Source organism: Muscardinus avellanarius (assembly GCF_963383645.1).
Source record: "Muscardinus avellanarius genome assembly, chromosome: 14".
NCBI lineage: Eukaryota > Metazoa > Chordata > Mammalia > Rodentia > Gliridae > Muscardinus > Muscardinus avellanarius.
In genome coordinates this window covers 48,371,843-48,393,297 of record NC_137800.1, presented here as the reverse complement: position 1 = coordinate 48,393,297, position 21,455 = coordinate 48,371,843, and the positions used below count along the sequence as shown (strand labels likewise).

The window sequence follows — 21,455 nt, the reverse complement described above, 5'->3', positions numbered from 1 at the left end:
TGTGCCACCACGCCCAGCTTCTTCAATTATTTTGAAGCAAATTCCAGACATAATTTCACGTGGTGGGGAGGGTAGTGGGAATTATGATTTATAGCCAGTCAGAAGCACAGGTCACAACTTGGCACTTGAGACTGGTGCCAGAGGTGGGGGCAGTCTTGTGAGACTGAATCTTTAACCTTCAGGATTTGACACTATCTCCTAACCGTACCTTTTTTCGGGAAGGTTACTGAAGTTTTAGAACTAGGTAAATACTTTGCCTACACTTCGATCTCCGGTCTAGATGGTTTCAACCTCTCAAAATGCGTCATCTCCGCGCCTAACTTTTCCAAAGTGGGGATCTAGACTCTAGATGCAGCAGCTCTAGCCCCCTGCCCTAGGCATCCATGGCAGATAAGCCCCGCCCCGCCCCGCCCCATAGCCCCGCCCAGCACACCACAGCCCCGCCCACTCCCCGGCTCTGCGCGGTGGGGGCGGGGCGGGCCGCGGCCACTCAGGGCCGCCCACGCGCCCCGCGGCTGTGACGTCACGGCGGCTCGCGGACCCGCGCTGCGCTGCGTCTCCGCGGTCAGACGCCCTCGGCGGTCTCGGGGTCCCGGGCGAAGCTCGCAGCGAGCGGAGCGCCAACTTCCGCCGCCGGTGCGGGCCCGCGAGCGCCGGCCGCCGCGCGGTCCTCACCGAGCGCCATGGCCCTGGCCGGCGGGCCGGGGGCGGCCGGGCGCTGCCAGCTCTTCGACCTGCTCTTGCTCCTGCTGATTGCGGGCCCTGCCCAGGGCTGGAACGACCCCGGTGAGTGCCACGCGCCCTCGGCACTCACTCCAGCCCCGCTGCCGCCGTCGCCACCGGCTCCCTTCGGCGCTCCCGCCTCTGGGCCTTTAGTCCTCATTTCTGGCCTCTAGGCTGGCCTTCTGTTCCCCGCTGACCACTGCTCTGCCGAGGGGGGACGGTCGAGGGACGGCGGGCGGGACGACTCTGCCTGATGTCCTCCTCCCCCTTCCGTGGACTCCGCATTTTGCCCACTTTTTCTCGGGCCGCGAGCTCTCCTCACCTGCGCACTTTGCTTTGTTTTCGTGGCTGGCCGACGCGGGCGCCCGCGGTTGTCATGGCCGCCTGTTGCTGCGGCTCCGAGTTGCCCTGCCACCTGCAGTCTCTGAGTCACACCCCGCGGACGGACGGAGCCGCAATCTGGTAACAGAATCCGCGTGTACTGTGAGCAGGATTCTTATTCTGGCCTTCACAGTGAAATACAATACAGTACAAGACAATTCCCTCTTGTTTTCATCGTACGGAGGAATTAAATTTTTTTGAGCGATGGTACATAATAAGCGATTTCTAGGGAAGAGGCTCATTCAACATGTTATAAAAATGCAAAACATGTCTTTTCATCAAAACAACATAACCTGGTGTGGAGAGTAAAAGATGTTATTAAAACATAGAAAGCATAGCGACATTGCATCTGTGATTTAGTTGGATGTCTACATTTTTGAATTTAAGCCACAAGTTTATTTTTGTAAGATCTTGTTTTCTTCCTCCATGCTGAAATGAGAGACAAGGTGGTATTTGCAGGTACTTTCCTCTGAGTAGCCCATTTGACGCGATGTTTTATTACAATACATAAAAAGCTAAGTTAGATTTAAACATCTGTACATTTTTCTTATGTATTCCTAGAAAGTTGTATAAATATAAGACACTTGATCAGAATTATTTATTTATTGGTACTTGGAAATGAACTTAGGGGCATTATATCTTTGAACTACATCCTAGCCCATACTGGGGATTGAACCCAGAGGCATTCTACCTCCAAGTTATACCCCCAGCCCAACTTTTTTTTTTTTTTTTTATTTGGAAAAAGGATCTCAAGTTGTGGAGTGCCTCGCTAAGTTGCTGAGTCTGACTTGGAAGCTGCCATCCTCCTTTCTCAGCCTCTTAAGTACTGGAATTACAAGCATGCACCACCATGCCTGGCCTTTTTTTTTTTTTTAATATTTTGAAACAGGGTTTTCTTAAGCAGCAGAGAATCTGGCTAAGTTTCGGAGGCTGGCTGTGAACCTGCTATCCTCCTGTCAGTCTCTCAGGTGCTGGCCTTAACAGCCGTGTGCCACCATGTCCTGTTCAGAATTATAATTTAAAATCTGGACTGAAACATCTAGTCGAGCCTTTAATTTTTAAGAAAAAGAAGAAAATTTACAGATGAAGAGTCAGGGAACTACCAAAAGAAGACCACATTTAAATTAATGGTGAACCACTTCCTGATGGTTGTCTGCGTAACTTGTAAAACTGTTGTTCTGGAACAAAACCACCAAAATATTTTGCAGTGTAAACTCTTTGTTTTTTATTTTACTTTAAGTGTAAGCAACTGTTCTGTGAATGCAACATATTGTGATACTGCTTACCAATACTTGGTAAAGTAACTCCCTAATTTATTTTTTGTTTGACTTTGGATGCATTTAATTTGTCTCTCATAATATAGAGAAGTAATATATTTGAAAAAAGTTCTAAAGAGATTACTAAGAATTTTCAAAATTCTTTGTTGAAGGTAATCTGTCATTCTTCTGGATATCTAGACTATAGCTGTGAACAAAACAGTCTGCTCCAATGAATTTATATCTCTTGAGAAGAAGTAGACAGTATATGAAGAGCGTGGCATATTGTGAAAAGTGGTATAGATAATTATGAAACAGGATTCCAAATTCAAAAGGCCAGCTTAGCAACTGAGACCCTGCTTCACAGTGAAATGGGCTGGAGATGTAGCTCAGTGGGTTCACTCACCACATCTCAAAAAACCTCAAAAAAATCACATCTCAAAAAATTAAAATAGTAGCCAGGCGTGGTGGTGCACGCTTGTAATCCCCGCGCTTGGGAGGCTGAGACAGGGGGATCGCAAGGGTTCAAAGCCAGCCTCAGCTACTTAATGAGGCTTTCAGCAACTTAGTGAGATCCTGTTTCCAAATAAAATATACAAAAGATCTGGGAGTATAGCCTGGAGGTAGAAAGCCTCTGGGTTCTACTCTTAGTACCACAAAAAAAAAAAAAAAAAAAAATTAAAATAGTAAGGAGGACAGGGTATGTAGGCAGTACTTATTATCTAATTGTGTGTGTGTGTGTGTGTGTGTGTGTGTGTGTGTGTGTGTGTGTGTGTGTTGCTTGAAATCAAACCCAGGGCCTTGTGCACGGTCCCTTTTGTTGTTGTTTTTTGGTTATACTGGGGATTGAATCCAGAGGCATTCTATCTCAGAGCTATGCCCCCAGTCTTATTTTTACCTTTTTAATTAATTAGTTAATTAATTAACTAATTGCAGGTCTGGGGGTGGAACCCAGGGCCATTCAACCTCTGAGCTACACCCCCTGCCCTATTTTTTATTCTTTATTTAATTTAATTTATTTATTTTTTGCAGGTCTGGGGATGGAACCCAGAGGATTTTGACCTCCAAGCTATACCCCCTGCCCAATTTTTTTATTCTTTACTTTGAAACAGAGTTTCACTGTGTTGCGGAGGGCCTAAGTAGCTGAGGCTGTCCTCGAACCGTGATCTTCCGGTCTCAGCCTCCCAAATGCTGGTATTACAAACCTGCATCACCATGCCCAGCTTTATTCTTTATTTTAAAACAGAGTCTCACTAAGTTGTGGAGGGCCTAACTAAGTAGCTGAGGCTGTCCACGAACAGTGATCCTCCAGTCTCAGCCTCCCGAAGGCTGGGATTACAAACATGTGCCACCATGCCTGGCTACTTTATTTTGAAACGGGGTCTCACTAGGTTTCTGAGGGCCTAGCTAAGTTGCTGAGGTTGGCCTTGAACTTGTGATCCTCTTGCTCAGCCTTCGAAGTACTGGGATTACAGGTATATGCTGCAATACCCAGCTCTTTCTTTTTTTCCTCTCCATCATTTTCATAAATTTCCACATGATTTGATCAACCAGTCATTTTCCTTGCTGACCAAAATCATTTGCTTTTGATCTATAGGGGACCTTCCGCTGATTTGGTGGTGTCTTTAATCTCAGTACTTGTCTGAGACAGGAGGACCACAGGTTTAAGGTTGGCCTCAGCATCTTAGATCCTAAGCAGTTGAGCACAACTCTGTTTTTATTTTTATTTTTTTTACTTTTTATTTTTTATTGTGGTGCTGGGGATTGAGCCCAGGGGCATTCTACCTCTGAGCTACGTACCCCAGCCCAATTTTTTATTCTTTATTTTGAAATAGGGTCTCACTAAGTTGCAGAGTGCTTCATTAAGTAGAAGACCCTGTTTTTAAATAAGAAAGTGTGGGGGTGTAACTCAAAGGTAGAATATTCCCCTGGGTTCAATCCCTAGTACCAAGAAAAGTCAGATGTAGTGGTGCATGCTTGTAATCTCAGCATTCCGGAGGCTGAGACAGGAGGATCATGGTTCACAGACAGACTCAGCTATTTAGTGAGGCTCTTTGCAACTCAGTGAGACCCTGTTTCAAAATAGAGCTGGAGATAGAATGACTCTAGGTTCCATCCCAGAACCACCAAGAAAAAAAACAAAGACTTCCTCCCCAGGATCATAAACACATTCTCTTGAGCTTTTTTCCAATATTTTAAATTTTTTATCTAATGGTATGTTTTTGATCATCAGAGATTAATTTTTGTACATGGTATGAGATAAGATCTAATTGCCATGTACCTATACTCTTTGCTTCAATAATTTTGTTTCTGAGTAATTGATTCCATTCCACTGATTAGTTTTTCTAATTCTGTTCCAATACTATATTATTTAACTGTATACTTAACTATGTTTTGATATATACTTTGATATATATCAAAACATATATATGATAGATATAAATATATATCACAACATATATATTGTTTGATATATATCAAAATATACATATATATAAAACACCTAAATTTTTTTCTTTATTGTTACTATTTTCTTCAAATAGTCTTAGCAGTTTTTCTATATTCTTTCACTTAGAATAAGTTTTGGGATCAATTTGTCAGGATTCAAAGAAGTACTCTGTTAGGTAATCCCAGTATTTGGGAGGATGAGACAGGAGGACCCAGGTTTGAGGACAGCCTTAGCAATTAGTGAGACTCATCAACCTAGTAAGACCCTGTTTCAAAATAAAACAAGTAAAATAGGGCCAGAGGTATATCTCAGAGGTTCAACCCTCTGAGTTCAACTCACATTACTCCAAAAATATAAAAAAAGTACCATGCTAGTCTCACTACTTGCTGAGTCTGTCCTCGGATCATTGATCTTTCTTAGTTCTCCCAAGTATCATGCTTGGTTTATTTTAACTTTTTTTTTCCTGCTTTTTTTCTGTCTTTCCTCTTGTTTTTTGTTGGTAATGAGGATGTGAACCCAGGCCCTTGTGTAAACTAAGGGGGGGGGGAATAGGGCTGGGGCTGTAGCTTGGAGGTAGAAGTCCCCTGGGTTCAATTCCCAGTATCACCACCACCACCACAAAAACAATAACAACCCCCCCCTACACACACAAATGAAATCAGCTGGGTGTGGTGGCACAGGCTTGTAATCCCAGTACTTGGGAGGCTGAGACAGGAGGATAGCAGGTTCATAGCCACCCGCAGCTACTTAGTGAGATCTTGCTTCAAAGTAATAAATAAAAAGTAGGGCTGGAGGTGTAGCTTGGGGGTAGAATGTTTCTGGATTCAATAACTAGTACCACAGCAAACAAAGAAATGAACTAAAATAAGGAGAAAGTCTTTTCTGTCCCTTAGATTTTGTTTTTAAACATTTTTATATTAAAATCTGATGTTTATAGATGTTGGACCAATTTGCCTTAAATTTTTTTTCTTTTTTTAATGTGTGCTTTGAGGATTGAATGAAACCAAGGGCATTTTATCTCCAAGTAACACTGGTGACCTTATTTTTTATTTGGAAATAAGGTCTCGCTAAATTGTTGAGTCTTGCTAAGTTGCTGAAGCTGGTTAAAACATAAGATCTTCCTGTCCCGGCCTCACATTTACTGGAATTACAGATATGAACAACCACACCCATCTGATTTAAAATACTAAAAATTTGAATGCCTTTCATTGGGGTTTGAATTCTCCATTTGCCACAAATACTAGCACTTCGTGCATATTGCACTTAGCCACCTTTAGCCAGTGACTTCTTTATTTTAAATATTTGGTATTTGAAGGCATTTGAGTTTGTAAGTTCAATTCTAACCTTATTTTGATGTCTGTCTGATATAAAGGTATGCTTTCCATTTTCAATTAAATTTTTTGAATCCTTATTTTTTATACTTATTTTATATGTATGCATTTGTGTGCATGTGTGTATTGGGGGAGGGGGCTACTGAACTCAGGGCCTTGGGTATGCTAGGCAAGAATTCTGCTGCTGACCTACATCCCCAGCTCTTTAAACTTTTTTTTTCCCTCCTGAAATGGGATCTCACTAAATTATCCACACTAGTCTTGAATAGCTGGGATTACAGATGTACATCACCATGGCTGGTTTGTTTTCTTATATTTTGATAAGGAAATGTGGCCTATAAATCTCAGTCATTCTTTTTTTTCTTTGTGGTACTAGGATTTGAATCCAGGGGCAGTCTACCTTTGAGCTATACTCCCAACCCATTTATTTATTTATTTATTTATTTTTTCGAGTCTGGGGATATGTCAGGGGCATTCAACCTCCGAGCTACACCCCCTGCCCTATTTTTTATTCTTTATTTTGAAACTGGGTCTCACTGAGTTGCAAAGGGCCTCACTAAGTAGCTGAGGCTGTTCACCAACCTCGATCCTCCAGTCTCAGCATCCCAAATGCTGGGATTACAAGCGTGCGCCACCATGCCCGGCTATTTTTTTTGTTTTTGTTTTTTTGAAACAGGGTTTTGCTAGTTTGCTGAGAGTCTCACTGTATTGATGAGGTTCTCAAACTTGTGATGATCCTGTCTCAGCCTTCCATATTACTGGGATTACAGATGTGTGCTCTCATGCCTGGCTTTAGTCGATAATCTTTTAATAGGAGAATGTGGCCTATTAATCTTACCAGAATTTATTAAATTGTTTTGGTAGGATACAAATGAGATCTGTATCTGCTGACATAAAGGAATTTTCATATGTCTGAAGAGTGATATGAACCATATGATTCACTTATTAATATAAAAATCATCAAGAATCAGGACAATCTTCCTATTTGTATTTGAACAGGAAAAAGGATGAGAAAGGATACTATTAGGCTATTAATTTTGACTATCAAAGAAATGTTGGAAGAAGAGTGGGTTTTACTTTTTAAAAGGAAAAGATATTAATTTAACATTTTAAAATTGTGGAACATGTATTTAACAGATAAATACATAAAATTATATGTATAGTTTAAAAGAGAATAAGATGAAAATCAGTGTGTCCCCATCCACTTAAGATGAGAAGCACTCTGTATGTTCCTTTCTTCTCAGAAGTAACTACTGTCTCATCTTTGTGTGTGTGTGTGTGTGTTTGTGTGTGTGTGTGTGTATGTGTGTGTGTATGTGTGTATGTGTTACCAGAGATTGAGCCCAGGGTATTCTACCTCTGAGCTACACCCAGCCCTATTTTTTTTTTTTTTTAAATTTGAAACAAGGTCTCACTGAGTTGTGGCGAGCCTTGCTATAAGTTGCTGAGGCTGGCAACCAACCTGTGATCCTCCGCCCATGTGCTGGGATTACAGGTGTGTGTCACCATGCCCAACTCTGTCCTAATTTTTGAATAAGTTCCTCACTATTACTTTTTCATATATGTGATAGAGCTATACAGGTTTTGAAAAATTGATTAGCTCTTTTTTGAGAAGTGTAAAGTCTCTGCCTTTAGGTTTCCTTAGATTTTTCTTTTTTCTTTTAGTTACAAATTTTTATTTCTTTTGGTAGGGATTGAAGTCAGGGGGCATTCTACTTCTGAACTATACTCCCAGACCCTTTTTATTTTTTATTTTCAAAGAGGGTTTAAGAGTCCTTTCTGGGGATGTCATTGAGAAAAATCATGGGTAACATGGAACTTACCATAGTTAGGATATCTATCTAGGGTTCTTTTGGGCAGGTACGGAACATTTGGCAGAACTATGGCCAGTGTGGAAGTAGAATGCTTTATATCTTCTTTTCTAATATTCTGGTCTATCTGAGGCACTCAAAAGTAGATTAAAGCCAGAATGGTTTTGTATGTGACCTGTCCTTTCCTTCCTCCAACTCCCCTTTTTCTTCTGGCAGTTTGTAGAATCTTTTTTTGTTTCCAGTGTTCCAAAATTTACCTTTTCTGTGACTTTGTGTGTTCTGTGTTCAGGTGTGGACATATATTGAATCTTTGGCTTACCAAAAATGATCTAGAGTTTGTGAAATAGAAGTATCTGGCTTGAAGAGAGGTCTGAAAGGTGTGGCTATTTGAATTTTGTTCAGAAAGCCTAACTGTTGTTAAGATGGCTCTGAGAATAAGTCTTTCTTAGTCACTCTCAAAATGCAAGAAAAGAATCTTACTTTTAAAACTGTTTCCCATGACAAAAGTTTTCTGAGGATGGATTTTTCTATTTCTGTGTTTGTCAAGATATTTACTCTCTGTCCTTCTGTGTTCTTACTATTTCAGATAGAGTGTTGTTGCGAGATGTAAAAGCTCTTACCCTCCACCATGACCGCTATACCACCTCCCGTAGGCTGGATCCCATCCCACAGTTGAAATGTGTTGGAGGCACAGCTGGTTGTGATTCTTATACACCAAAAGTCATACAGTGTCAGAACAAAGGCTGGGATGGTTATGATGTACAGGTAATCTCTACTACACTGATGGTTGTATATTCAGTAAACTCTTTATTAGGACATTAGTATTTTAGGGAAGCCCATATGGAAAATCTTAGTTCAATGTAGAATATATAAATAAAGTAGAAACTTTTCCCCTGGAAAAAAACCTCTTCAAAAGAAATAAACTGATTTTAAAGCCTGGAAATGAATATTCATTGTAAGTTTTATACTGTGACTTTCTTCTAAGACTTCAGTAAATTTTTACAACTTTTTAATTTTAATTTTAATTTTTTTGTGGTACTGGGATTCCTGGAAGCCCTTCTACCTCCGGGCTATATTTCCAGACCTATTTTTTAATATTTTTTATTTGGGAACAGGGTCTCTTAAGCCAGTGTGGCTGGCTATGAAACTGCGCGATCCTTCTGTCTCTGCCAAGTGCGGGGATTACAAGCATGCACCACCACGCCAATTTTTAGAACTTTTTGAGGATCTTTTCTGGTTGTCATTTTCTTGTCATTTCTCAAAGAGTACTATTCTGTCCTTAAGAAATAAAGTTAGGGTGATCAGGAATCATAGGAGGAGTACATGTTTCCTTATTGTTTTTCAAACACTTGACTTAAAAATTGTTTTGAACTGGGAGTGGCTACTTGAATATAAGCATCTCATGGACTTCATTTATTTATTGCTTTTGGGATGCTGGCATTTTGTATATAGGGCAGAACATCCTTTTGAAGTTCCAAGATGTAATAGGCAGTAGACTTGGGCATGGCAGTTCACACCTGACATCCCAGTACTTGGAGGGTTAGACAAGGAGGATTGCAGTTTTGAGATCAGCCTCAGCACCCTAGTGAGGTCCTCTTTCAAAACAAAATTTAAAAAGAGCTGAGTGTGTAGATCGGAGGTAGAATGCACCTGGGTTTGATCCCCAGAACCAAAAAAAAAGGTTATGTATATACATACATGTTTTAGAGATGGGATAGATTTTATTAAATAAATTCAGTTTTAATCATTATTTATATATTTCTACCTAGTATTTTGCCTGTTTCCAAAGAGAATTTAGGATGCCTGGTCACTAGACAAGAATCTTGTATTATCCCTTTCCATGATATTCTTTTCTTTTTTCTTTTCTTCTTTTCGTACTGAGGATGGAACCCAGGGGGCTTCTACCTCTGGGATACACTCCCAGACTTATTTTTATATTTTATTTGGAAACAGGGTCTCACTAGGTTGCTGAGAGCCTTACTAACTAGCTGAGGCTGGCTTCAAACTTGTGTGATCCTCCTGTCTCAGCCTCCCAAGTACTGGGATTACAAGCGTGCGCCACCACGCCCGGCTGAAGTACTATATTTAAACTCCTGCTACTAAACAAACACCAATGTATGCTATGTTCTATACTTCTTTGCTGTGCTACTCCTTTCTCTCTCTTCATCTCTAAAACTCTCATCCTAACATAGCACAAATATCTCCTCCACTAAATTCTCTTCAATGTCCCCAACTACATTACAACATTTTGTTGGTATGTGCATATAATTTGAGTTTTATCTCTTCTACTAGGAAGAGTTTCTTTACTGGAGCAAATTCATTTTTGTATATAACACAGTTAATACATGATTAAAAGGAATGACATCACTTAGTGTTTTTTAATTGACTGTAAAAGTAATTTAGAAATAATATGAAAGCAAAAAGTGTGTTTTAACTTGAATATTCTATGATTCAATTTAGCAATAAAGAGGAAAAAAATGCTGTGAAATTAGTATCACCCAGCAAACATGAACTCTCTATCTGAACTCAGAAGCCATGCATAAGTTTTACTAAGTAAGAATATCATTCTGCCGAGCGTGGTGGCGCATGCTTGTTCCCAGGATTTGGGAGGCTGAGACAGACAGGAGGATCATGGTTTGCTGACAGCCTTAGCAGCTTAGTGAGGTCCTTTGCAACTCAGTGAGACCCTCTCTTTCAAAATGAAGAATAAAAAATGGGGCTGGGCATGTTGCTCGGAAGTAGAATGCCCTTGGGTTCTATCCCCAGTACCGTTAAAAAAAAAAAAAAAAAAAAAAAAAAAAAAATATATATATATATATATATATATAAAAACTTCCGCCACTTTTAGTATGTACTGTTAAAGAAATGGCAATTAGCTGGGCATGGTGGCGCACACTTGTAATCCCTGCACTTGTGAGGCGGAGACAGGAGGATCGTGTAGGTTCGCATAGGTTCAAAGCCTGGTGCAATGGCTTAAGAGACCCTGTTTCCCAATATAAAAGTATAAAAAATAGGTGTCTGGGAGTGTAGCCTGGAGGTAGAAGGATTTCCAGGAACCCCAGTACCACCAAAAAAAAAGGCAATTAATATGAAATATCAGTATGGATTTTGCTGGCTTTATGAACAAAATTATGAATATTTCTCCAAATGAAATTATTAAAAAAATAGTATAGCTACAATAAGCAGAAAATGGAAAAATTGCATAAAAGCCAGCCTCAGCTACTTAGTGAAGCTCTCAGCAATTTAGTGAGACCCTTTTTCCAAATAAAATATAAAACAGGTCTGGGAGTATATCCTGGAGGTATAAAGCCCCTGGGTTTCACCCCTAGTACCACCAAAAACAAAAAAAACCCCACAACTTTTGGGCTTCAAAAGAACCATCAAGAAATTAAAAATACAACCCAGAAAACGGGAAGAAACTTTATCAATCATATCTGATGAGGAACTTGGATCTAATATAAAGAACTATTTTTATTTACTTATTTATTTATTTATTTATTTATTTATTTATTTATTTATTTATTTAGTGGTTCTGGGGATGGAACCCTTTTACCTCTAGGCTACACTTCCAGACCTATTTTATATTTTATTTGGAAACAGGGTCTCTTAAGACAGCGGGGCTGACTTCAAACCTGCGCCATCCTTCTGTATCTGCCTCCCAAGCACGGGGATTACAAGCGTGTACCACTATGCCCGGCCAGAAACTATTATAACTCTATAAGACAACCAAATTAAAAATGAGCAAAGCATCTAAATATATAGTCCTCCGAAGAATACATGAAAATGACCAAAAAACATGACAAAATGTTTACCATCATTAGCCATCAGAGAAATGCAAATCAAAATTGCAATAAGATACCACTTTATACACAATAGGACAGCTATATTGAAAGAGAAAGATAACTGATGGTGAAGATATGGGGAAATTGTAGCCCTCATATGCTGCTTTTGCGATAGAAAATGATGAGCTGCTTTGGAAAACTGGAAATTACTCAAAAGGTTAAACAGTTATTACATGTCTGTCACTTGGGAGGCTGAGGCAATATTTATAGGAACATTTTCAAAATGGCTAGAAAGTAGAAATGATCCAAATGTTCATTATTGATGACTGATAAAACGTGGTTTGTCCATACAGTGGAATATTTTTTAGTCCTTAAAAAAACAAAGTATGGGTACAAGCTACAACATGGATAAATCTTGAAAATGTTAATGCTAAGGGAAAGTAGTCAGTCATAGAGACTTACTTATTCTATGATTTTATTTATATGAAATGTCCTAAAGAGGGAAATCCAATAAATACAAAATTGGTGATAGGAATGGGGAGGTTTAGAAGGAAATGGGCAGTGATTGCTAATGAATTTGAGATTACTTTTGGGGTGATGAGGAAACTTTGAAATTGGTTGTGGTTATAGTTGGTAAAACTGTGTGAAGATGCTAAAAATACAATGTGTGAATTATATGGTATGTGAATATCTCAATAAAACTCTTATTAAAAAAGTAAAATAGTATATCTGTACTTTGAGAGAGGAAGACAATTTGTACAAAAACTAATAAAGGGAATAGAACCAGTTAAGTCTACTGTAAGATTATATCTCTTTTACATAAATGTTAAAGATATGTTACCTGTTCAGCACAAAATATAGGGTTTAAATGAAACTTGAGCTTATTTTTTTACGGTAGAAATTCTTTAGACTAACTTGGATTATTTTTAAATTTTCCTATATATCTTAACACCACCAACAACAAACCTTAAGAGAAGTACATAGGATTGAATCCTGGAAAGTTAGCCTATGGTTTTGTAAAATTTGTATAAAAAGTCCTGTTTTTCAGGTGGTATAATATTTCTTTTTCTTTTTTTTTTTGTGGTACTGGGGTTCCTGGAAGCCCTTCTACCTGCGGTCTACACTCCCAGACCTATTTTATACTTTTTTTATTTTTGGAAACAGGGTCTCTTAAGCCAGCCCGGCTGGCTTCGAACCTGCGTGATCCTCCTGTCTCTGCCTCCCAAGTGCTGGGATTACAAGCGTGCGCCACCATGCCCGGCAGGTGGTATAATATTTCTAATTCTCTATGTAGCTACCAGATCTTCATATATGAGTTTTGAGCCTTAGCATCTTTAAAAATCTGTTTTTTAAAAAAGCATGTTGAGCCGGGTGTGGTGGAGCACACTTTGTAATCCCAGCTTTCGGGAAGCTGAGACCTGAGGATCGTGGTTTGCGGACAGCTTCAGCTACTTAGTGAGGCCCTCTGTAACTCAGTGAGACCTGGTTTCAAAATAAAGAATAAAAAATAGGGCAGGGGGTGTATCTTGGAGGTCGAATGCCCTTGTGTTTCATCCCCAGACCCGCAAAAAAAAAAAAAGAAAAAAAAAAGAAAAAAAAAAGCATGTTGAACATTGAATAACAGGAGCAAAAAGTTGATAATTTGAAAACGACTTAGCCGGGCGTGGTGGTGCACGCTTGTAATCCCCGCGCTTGGGAGGCTGAGACAGGAGGGTTGCACAGGTTCGAAGCCAGCCTCAGCTCCTTAGTGAGGCTCTCAGCAACTTAGTGAGACCCTGTTTCAAAATAAAATATAAAATAGGTCTGGGCGTATAGCCCGGAGGTAAAAGCCTCTGGGTTCCACCCCCAGTACCACCAAAAAAAAAAAGACTTAAATTTTGTAAATTATGGATCACCCAATATAACAGTTTATATAATGTGACTATGTAAGGAATGAAGGTTGGTAATAAAGGGCTGGTGTATAGCTCAGTGGTGAAGTGTTTGTCTAGTATATATATATGAGGCCCTGGGTTTAATCTCCAGTACTATAAAACCAAAACAACATAACAAAAGCACTGGTGGTCAGATACTCATGTACTAGCTTAAGATGTAAAACAATAACATCATCATTATTTTTGAAGCCCCCAGTTTGCCTTTCCCCAGTAAAGAAATAATTATTGTCCAGAATTTTGTTGACCCTTCCCTTGCTTCATTTTGTAATTTTATGACAGATGAGTAGTCCAGATAACTAACACACACACACACACACACACACACACACACAAACACACACACACACACACGGACGTATATATAATCAATCTTTTGGTCATGATAACCTATTTCTATTTTTTTTCCCTCACAGTGGGAATGCAAGACTGATTTAGATGTTGCATACAAGTTTGGAAAAACGGTGGTGAGCTGTGAAGGCTATGAGTCCTCCGAAGACCAGTATGTACTGAGAGGTTCCTGTGGCTTGGAGTACAACTTAGATTATACAGAAATTGGCCTGAAGAAATTGAAAGAATCTGGAAAACAGCACGGCTTCTCTTTCTCTGATTATTACTATAAGTTGTACTCTGCAGATTCTTGTGGCTTTGGTGGATTGCTTACTGTCCTGGTTCTACTTACGATTGCTTTTGTAGTTTATAAGTTGTTCCTCAGTGATGGTCAATGTTCTCCTCCACCGTATTCCGAGTACCCTCCATATTCACAGCATTATCAGAGGTTCACCAACTCAGCAGGACCTTCTCCCCCAGGCTTTAAGTCCGAGTTTGCAGGTATGTTTTTCCTCTTTGAGGGTCGTAAATAGGGTGGATGGGAGCTAGTGAAGCCCGTGCTTGTGTCTGAAATAGAAAATGGTTGCATTGGGAAACCAAAGTAGATTGATTTTCTCATTTTATTTTGTACTTTCAACTTCCTTTACCTCTTCTATTCTGCTTCTTTATAATTTATATTGAAAATATTATTTTAAAGATTGCTGGTTAAATTATATCATCTTTAAGAAAACTTACTCAGATTTGATATATAGCCTTTACCTTGACTCTTGTTTTACACTGTGCACAAAAATAAATTTACCAGTATTGTAGATCTTAATATAAAAAGATAAAAAAAGTTACTAGACTAAAACATGGGAGAGAATATTTGTCATGATCTTAGGATAGGCAAAGGTTTCTTAAACAGAACACAAAAAGTACTAGCTATAGAGGAAAGATGGATGAATAAGACTATTTCAGGTGAGCACATGCGCTCATTAACGGATACTCTTGAGAGAGTAAAAAGCAAGCTGAAGACCTGAAGAAAGTATCTGTAAAACATATTACTAACAAGAGACTTGTGTCTTGAATATATGAAGAACTCCCACAGATCTGAGTAAAGACAACACAATTTTCAAAATAGAGGCCTCAAACAGCCATTTTATGATAAAAGAGGATATCTATATGGCCAAAATATGGCTTTTCATAAAAATATGAAAAACTGTTTATCATTAGCCTTCAGAGAAATGCAGGAAAAACCATGAGGTTATTTTTAACCACCAGATAACCACCATAATGAGTCACCTAAAAAGAGTACCAAGAATTGGTAAAGATACAGGGTGACTGTAGCCCCCCACCCCTCTGTTTTCAGTAATAGAGTGTGAGCCCAGGGCCTCAAGCATGTTAGGCATGTGCTTTACCACTGAGCTACATTGCCAGCTCCTTTTTAAATTTTTATTTTGAGGCAGAAGGCTATTTCCCAGCCTGGTGTTGAACTTGGAATCTTCTTGCCTCAGTCTCCCAAGTAGCTGGAATTATAGGCGTGTACCACCACACCAGCTGGAACTTTCATACTTCTGATTTTAGGAGTTAAAATGGTAAAATACTTGAATACTGTCATTACCTACTAAAACTAAATATATGCCTATCATATTACCAGCATTTCCATTCTTAGTTACTTACCTAAGGGGAGTGAAGGCTTATATACACAAACATGCATAAGACTGTCAATAGAAATTTTATTCATAATGGCCCCAAATTGGAATAGAATGTTAGAGTAGGGTAAATTATTTTTTTCACACAATGTAATACTATACAAGTGAAAAACAAAAGCTACTGGGTTGAATTTCATAGGTATAATCATGTACCAAATGCAAGAGAGCATATACTGTATGACCCTATTTAAAAAATTCAGGAATGGACAGAATTAAAGTATGGTGAGAGAAGTCAGAGTAATGTTTATCTCACACATTGATTAGTGTCTGTTAGGAATTATCATGAGTCTTTTGGGACAGCAGAAATGTTTAATTGATGTGGGAAGTTACATGGATGGATACATATGTACAAATTTATTGTGCTGTATGGAAGATTAGCATGTTTCTTTATATTATACATCAATTTAAAAATGGTATCCTTGACCAGAAGATACTGTTTGGGTTGTTTTAAGATCTGACTTTTCAATAGATACAATTATCTGGCTGGTTTCCTCCATTATAGATCCAGGTATAGCTCTTCCCTGAACTTCTTAAGAGAGATTCACAGTGCAGAAAAGGGGGGGGGGATCTCTATGAATGGGAGGGGTCATTTAACAGTTGATCTTTAGCAGGGCAGACATAATCTTATAGGAATACGTGATCTTACAGACATAATACCTTCCCTTCAGGTCTAAAATTATCCCTCTTCTTTTTTATGGGAAATAGGTTTTTTAGTTATAAACCAGTATTTTACAAATACTGTTTTGAATACAACTTTATACAAGTTGAGGCCTGAGTATAAGTATTATAGTACAGATAAAATAATTGAAATGTCATGTTTGCTTTTGTAGGTCTTATTATGTTTAAGTGAGGATACAGAATCTAATAAATTATTCTTAATTTTAGGACAGAATAATGGCCGTGGTGCAACGTCTGGTTTTGGGAGTGCTTTTGCAGGATCACAAGGATATGAAAATTCAGGACCAGGGTTCTGGACTGGCCTGGGAACTGGTGGAATATTAGGATATTTGTTTGGGAGTAATAGGTATGTATTGCATTGATGTCTTTTGCCCTTTCCTTCTTTGTGTTTCTTCCTTTTCATATTGTCTTTATACATATTATGTGGTATGTTTACTTGATATCTGAAAAAATTAGAGGGCAGAAAGAAACCCAACATTTGGGGAGGGCACAGTTAGTGAGGTAGGAGAATAATAGAAGCAAGGATGGAAAGAGTGGAGGAGGGGTAGATTTTGGAATGTCTTGAGTATTAAGGGTCCTTTAAATTTAGAATTTATTTGTGTGCAAACTCATAAAGAACATTTATATCCTGTCACTTTTCTTCTTGTATAGCAATGATTGTAACAATAGCAGAAATGTAAAATGATTTGTATTAACCCTGATATACTAGAACTTTCAGAAAAAAACACATGATAAAGATATTTCTTTCCTGATTGCTTAGAAAGAGGAACGTAATTAAAAATTATAGTTATGAGAGAGATGCCTAACACCTTTCTGTGTCTTTAAAGAGCAGCAACACCCTTTTCAGACTCATGGTACTACCCATCTCATCCTCCTTCGTACTCTAGCACATGGAATAGTCGTGCATACTCACCACTTCATGGAGGCTCCGGGAGCTATTCAGCATGTACACACGCAGAAACGAAAATCAGAACAGCGTCAGGTAAGAGTAGAGAGAGAGGTGTTCCTGTTTCCTGTTGGGTAGCAGGGAGTAAATAGCTTGGGAACTTAAGAAGATGACTGTCTCTAGCAATCATGATTTTATTTGGTATACCTATCAAAAATATTAATAGCACAATAAATTGAGATTAAAGTATAATTTGTATTCATTCTTTTCTCCCACTTGTAAACATTCTTTAAAAATCAAAGAAGGGTTTGATTTTGGCTCAGCTCTACCATTAACAAGGGTTTTAACTTAAACCTGGCTATTAGGTTCTGCAAATGTTTAATTCTATGATCTTTAGATCCATTAAGCTCTAAGCCAGACTTTTTAAAGTAGAAGTTTGAACTTTTCAAATTTAGAGGAAATAAAAAATATGCACATACATGTATATGTGCATGTGTGCATGCACACGTTGTGTGTATGTATGCTGCCTCGGTTGATATCAAACTCCTGAGGTCCACTGATCCTCCTGCCCCATGCCTCCCTAGTGCTGGGGTTATAGAAAAGCACTATCTTACCTCACTTCAAAAAACATATTGAACCATTCTTTAAATAATTGTAAAAAATGTGATTATATGTTTACTGCAAAGGGTAAAGAGGATATTTTGTAAAAAAAACAAAAGTATAATACAAAAAAAACAAAATAGTAGCCATTTGAAGTTAAATAGCTACTCAGGAATAATTCTTAAAATTGATAGAAAAAATATATAAGTATGTTTAAAAGTATAAGAATTAAATTCTTATAGTGCTGATTTGTATATAAATTGATACAACCACTTTGTAAAACAAGTATTACCTACTAAAATTGAGCCTAAGCATATTCAGGACCCAGCAGTTTTAACCTCAGATATGGTTGTCCCCCTATATTGTGGGGGATTGGTTCTAGGACCTTCCAGGGATACCAAAATCTGCAGATAAGTTTAAGTCCCCTCACTTTTTTAGTGGTAGTGAGGATTTAATCTAGGACTTTGCACAGGCCAGGCAAGCTCTCTAGCACTGAGCTCTATAGCCCAGTCAAGTACCTTATATAAAAATGTTATAATATTTGCATATAACATAAGTATACCATCTTAAATACTTTAATTTCTATATTACCTATATTATCCATGCAATGTAAATGCTGCTTTAATAGTTATATTGTATTGTTTAGAAAGTAATAACAAGGAATAAATTCTGTACATTTTTAGTACAGATACAAATATTTTTCCAAAATTTTTTTTGTGAGTTGCTGGAGATCGAACCCAGGGCCTGTGCTTGCTAGGCACGTGTTTTACCACATATATCCCCCTCCTTCTCAGTACTAAGGATTGAGCCCAGGGACATTTTACCTTAGAGCTACACCTCTAGCCCAATTTTATTTTTTATTTTGAAATAGGTCTCATTAAATTGCTGAGGGCCATGGTAAGGTGCTGAGGTTGTCTTTGAACCTGTCTGTGATCCTCTTGTCTCAGCCCCCCCACCCCCAAGTACTGGTATTACAGGTGTATACCACTGCATTTGGCTACTCCCAACCCTATTAAGAAATATTTTTAATCCAAGATTTATGGATGCAGGACTCAGAGTTAGGGAGAGTCAAATCTATATAGTAACAGAAATGCATATACTTACTTATACACTAGCAAAAAGTACAGAGATGTTCATAGCATTTCTATTCATAATAGCCTTCAACTGGAAGGAACCCATTAATCAGCACTAAATTGGATAAATATATATTTATATATTGGAATATTGAAAAAACAGTGAAAATAAATTAAGCAGTTGTATGCAATAATGTGGATAGATCTACCAAGTATAAAGAAGCCAGGCATAAAAGAATATATACAGTATGATTATAGCATTTATACATTTTCAAAAACACACAAAATTAACATAAGGTGTTGGCTGTTAAGATAGTGATTACACAGGCACAGTGGTATGTGTCTATAATCCTAGCTACTTGGGATGCTGAAGCAGGAGATTTACTTAACCCCAGAAGTTTGAGCCTAGTTTGGACATAATCACAAGACCCTGTTTCAAACAAAACAAAACAAAACAAAACAAAAAAAACAAAAACAAAAAGAAAAAAGATGGTAGTTATATTTGGAAAAAAAGATGTAGTGGTTATTGGGAGAACATACAAAAATATGGCTAGATAAGACATGACTGAAGAAATAATTCTCACTGGAAACAAAATTTGCAAAAATCATAACTATCCATTAGAAATACATGTGCTTAAGCCGGGCATGATGGCGCACACTTGTAATCCCTGAGCTTGGGAGGCTGAGACAGGAGGATCACACAGGTTCGAAGCCAGCCTCAGCTACTTAGTGAGGCTTTCAGCAACTTAGTGAGACCCTGTTTCAAAATAAAATATAAAATAGGTCTGGGAGTATAGCCCAGAGGTAGAAAGCCTCTGGGTTCCACCCCCAGTACCACAAAAAAAAAAAGAAATATATGTGCTTTATGTGAAGAAAATCATAAAATATTACAAAATAACCTAAAGGAAAACTCAAAAAAATTGAGAATTTCTAGATGGGAAGATTTGTTATATTGTATCCTCTTAGTAATGGCATGTGTGTAGGGGAAAGGGAGGAGTCTATTTAACACTGACCATTGAAAGTTAATCCCCCCTCTGTTTACCACTGGAGTTGGAGTTGTGAGAGGTTACAGGACATAGCTTATGCTCCATTAATCTCTGCTTTTTGGCTCAGACTCTCAGTATTGGCTGCCCTATGCTGGCTGCGTAGTACACATCTTTCTTGGTTTCCTGACTAGAAGTTATTTATAGGAAGCTGTTTGGGTTTATTGGTCCTGATGACTTAGGACATTGCTGTGAGAGGCATTATGTGGTCCTGCGTAGTCCTATTCTACTCATTCTCTCTTCCATCATGTCTTGTGCTTATTTGCTAACAATAAATATTGTATTACTTTTGTAATTTTATAAGCAATTTTAATGTATTTTTAAAAACTCATAAAATTTTCTCTTCTCATTTTAGGATATGGTGGAACTAGAAAACGATGAAGTAAAAAGTTGAAGTCAAATATCGGATGCAAAATTTCTGATTTTTCATCACTTTAAAAAAGTGCTAACTGCTAACAACTGGGGAAAGGGAATATTCAAAAGTTATGTGTTTTGTCCCGTATAGCTTTCTGTGTTTTATTATTTGTGGCTAAGAGTTGATATGTGACAAAATTCTTATGTAATATATATTAGTGTAACATGTAGGTGTATATTGCTGGTTTTGAAAGCAATGATTACTGTGGAATGCTTAAAATATATTGTTAATTTATAAAACCTGTGATGTCATAAGACATTAAGAGTGAAGGCATTATACCAATAGGAACTATAGACACAGGAAATTTTTATCTCAGGTGGTTTTAGCTGATGAGTAATTACTTCATAGATATAATAATATTTTGTTTGTTATTACATTTTTTTGTGTTTACTGTTCTTCAAGCATTTAAACCAAGCTTTGGAATACTAAGTATGGTCATTTATGATTCTGGTCACTATTGAGCTCCAGAGATTTGACTCTCTTAGTGGGAGTGGGCTTCTGGCAAGTGAAAATAAGCTTCTAGAAGACTGTTGTGTGCCGACAGAATGTGAAGCCTTCACATTTCTTCAGTTCTCAAGAGTGAAGTTCAAATGCTTTAGCAAAAAGTCTTTGAATAGCAAAAGCATGCAGTTCTCTGTGGAATCTCAAATATTGTTGTAATACTCTGTTTCAGTCTTACATTAATATGAAAGAAAAAATAAAAACACACAAAAGATATTACTATTATTCTTTCTACTAATCTTGGCACAAATGGGTATAACATTTTTTACCTATTTTTTCCAGAAGAATGGGGTTCATGCTTTAAGGCATACTCCTATCCTGGCATTGCTGGCTCCAGCTACGGCCTCACCTCATGGCAGGCACTGGTCCCGGACTTGCCGACCCCAGCACTGGCCTCACTGCATGGCAGGCTCCGATCCTAGCCTTGGAGGCCCCAGCACTGACCCTGTCTCACAGCTGGCTCTGATCCCGGCCTCGCTGGCCCCGGCAACAGCCTCACCCCTCGGCAGGCTCCAACCCCAGCCTTGCTGGCCTCGGCACTGGCCTCACCCCTCAGCAGGCTCCAATCCCGGCCTCC

At 38.5% G+C, this 21,455-nt stretch overlaps 1 protein-coding gene across 1 annotated transcript; it reads left to right on the top strand.

Moving 5' to 3' along the window:
• Positions 1 to 674: 674 nt before the first annotated feature.
• SARAF (store-operated calcium entry associated regulatory factor) lies at positions 675 to 20,343 on the top strand (the record flags this gene model as incomplete). Its single annotated transcript, XM_080710248.1, has 6 exons — positions 675 to 786; positions 8,538 to 8,716; positions 14,078 to 14,492; positions 16,568 to 16,706; positions 17,188 to 17,342; positions 20,318 to 20,343. Exons 1-6 carry the CDS (start codon positions 684 to 686, stop codon positions 20,341 to 20,343), a joined length of 1,017 nt encoding a protein of 338 aa, XP_080566374.1. The 5' UTR covers positions 675 to 683.
• Positions 20,344 to 21,455: the final 1,112 nt, after the last annotated feature.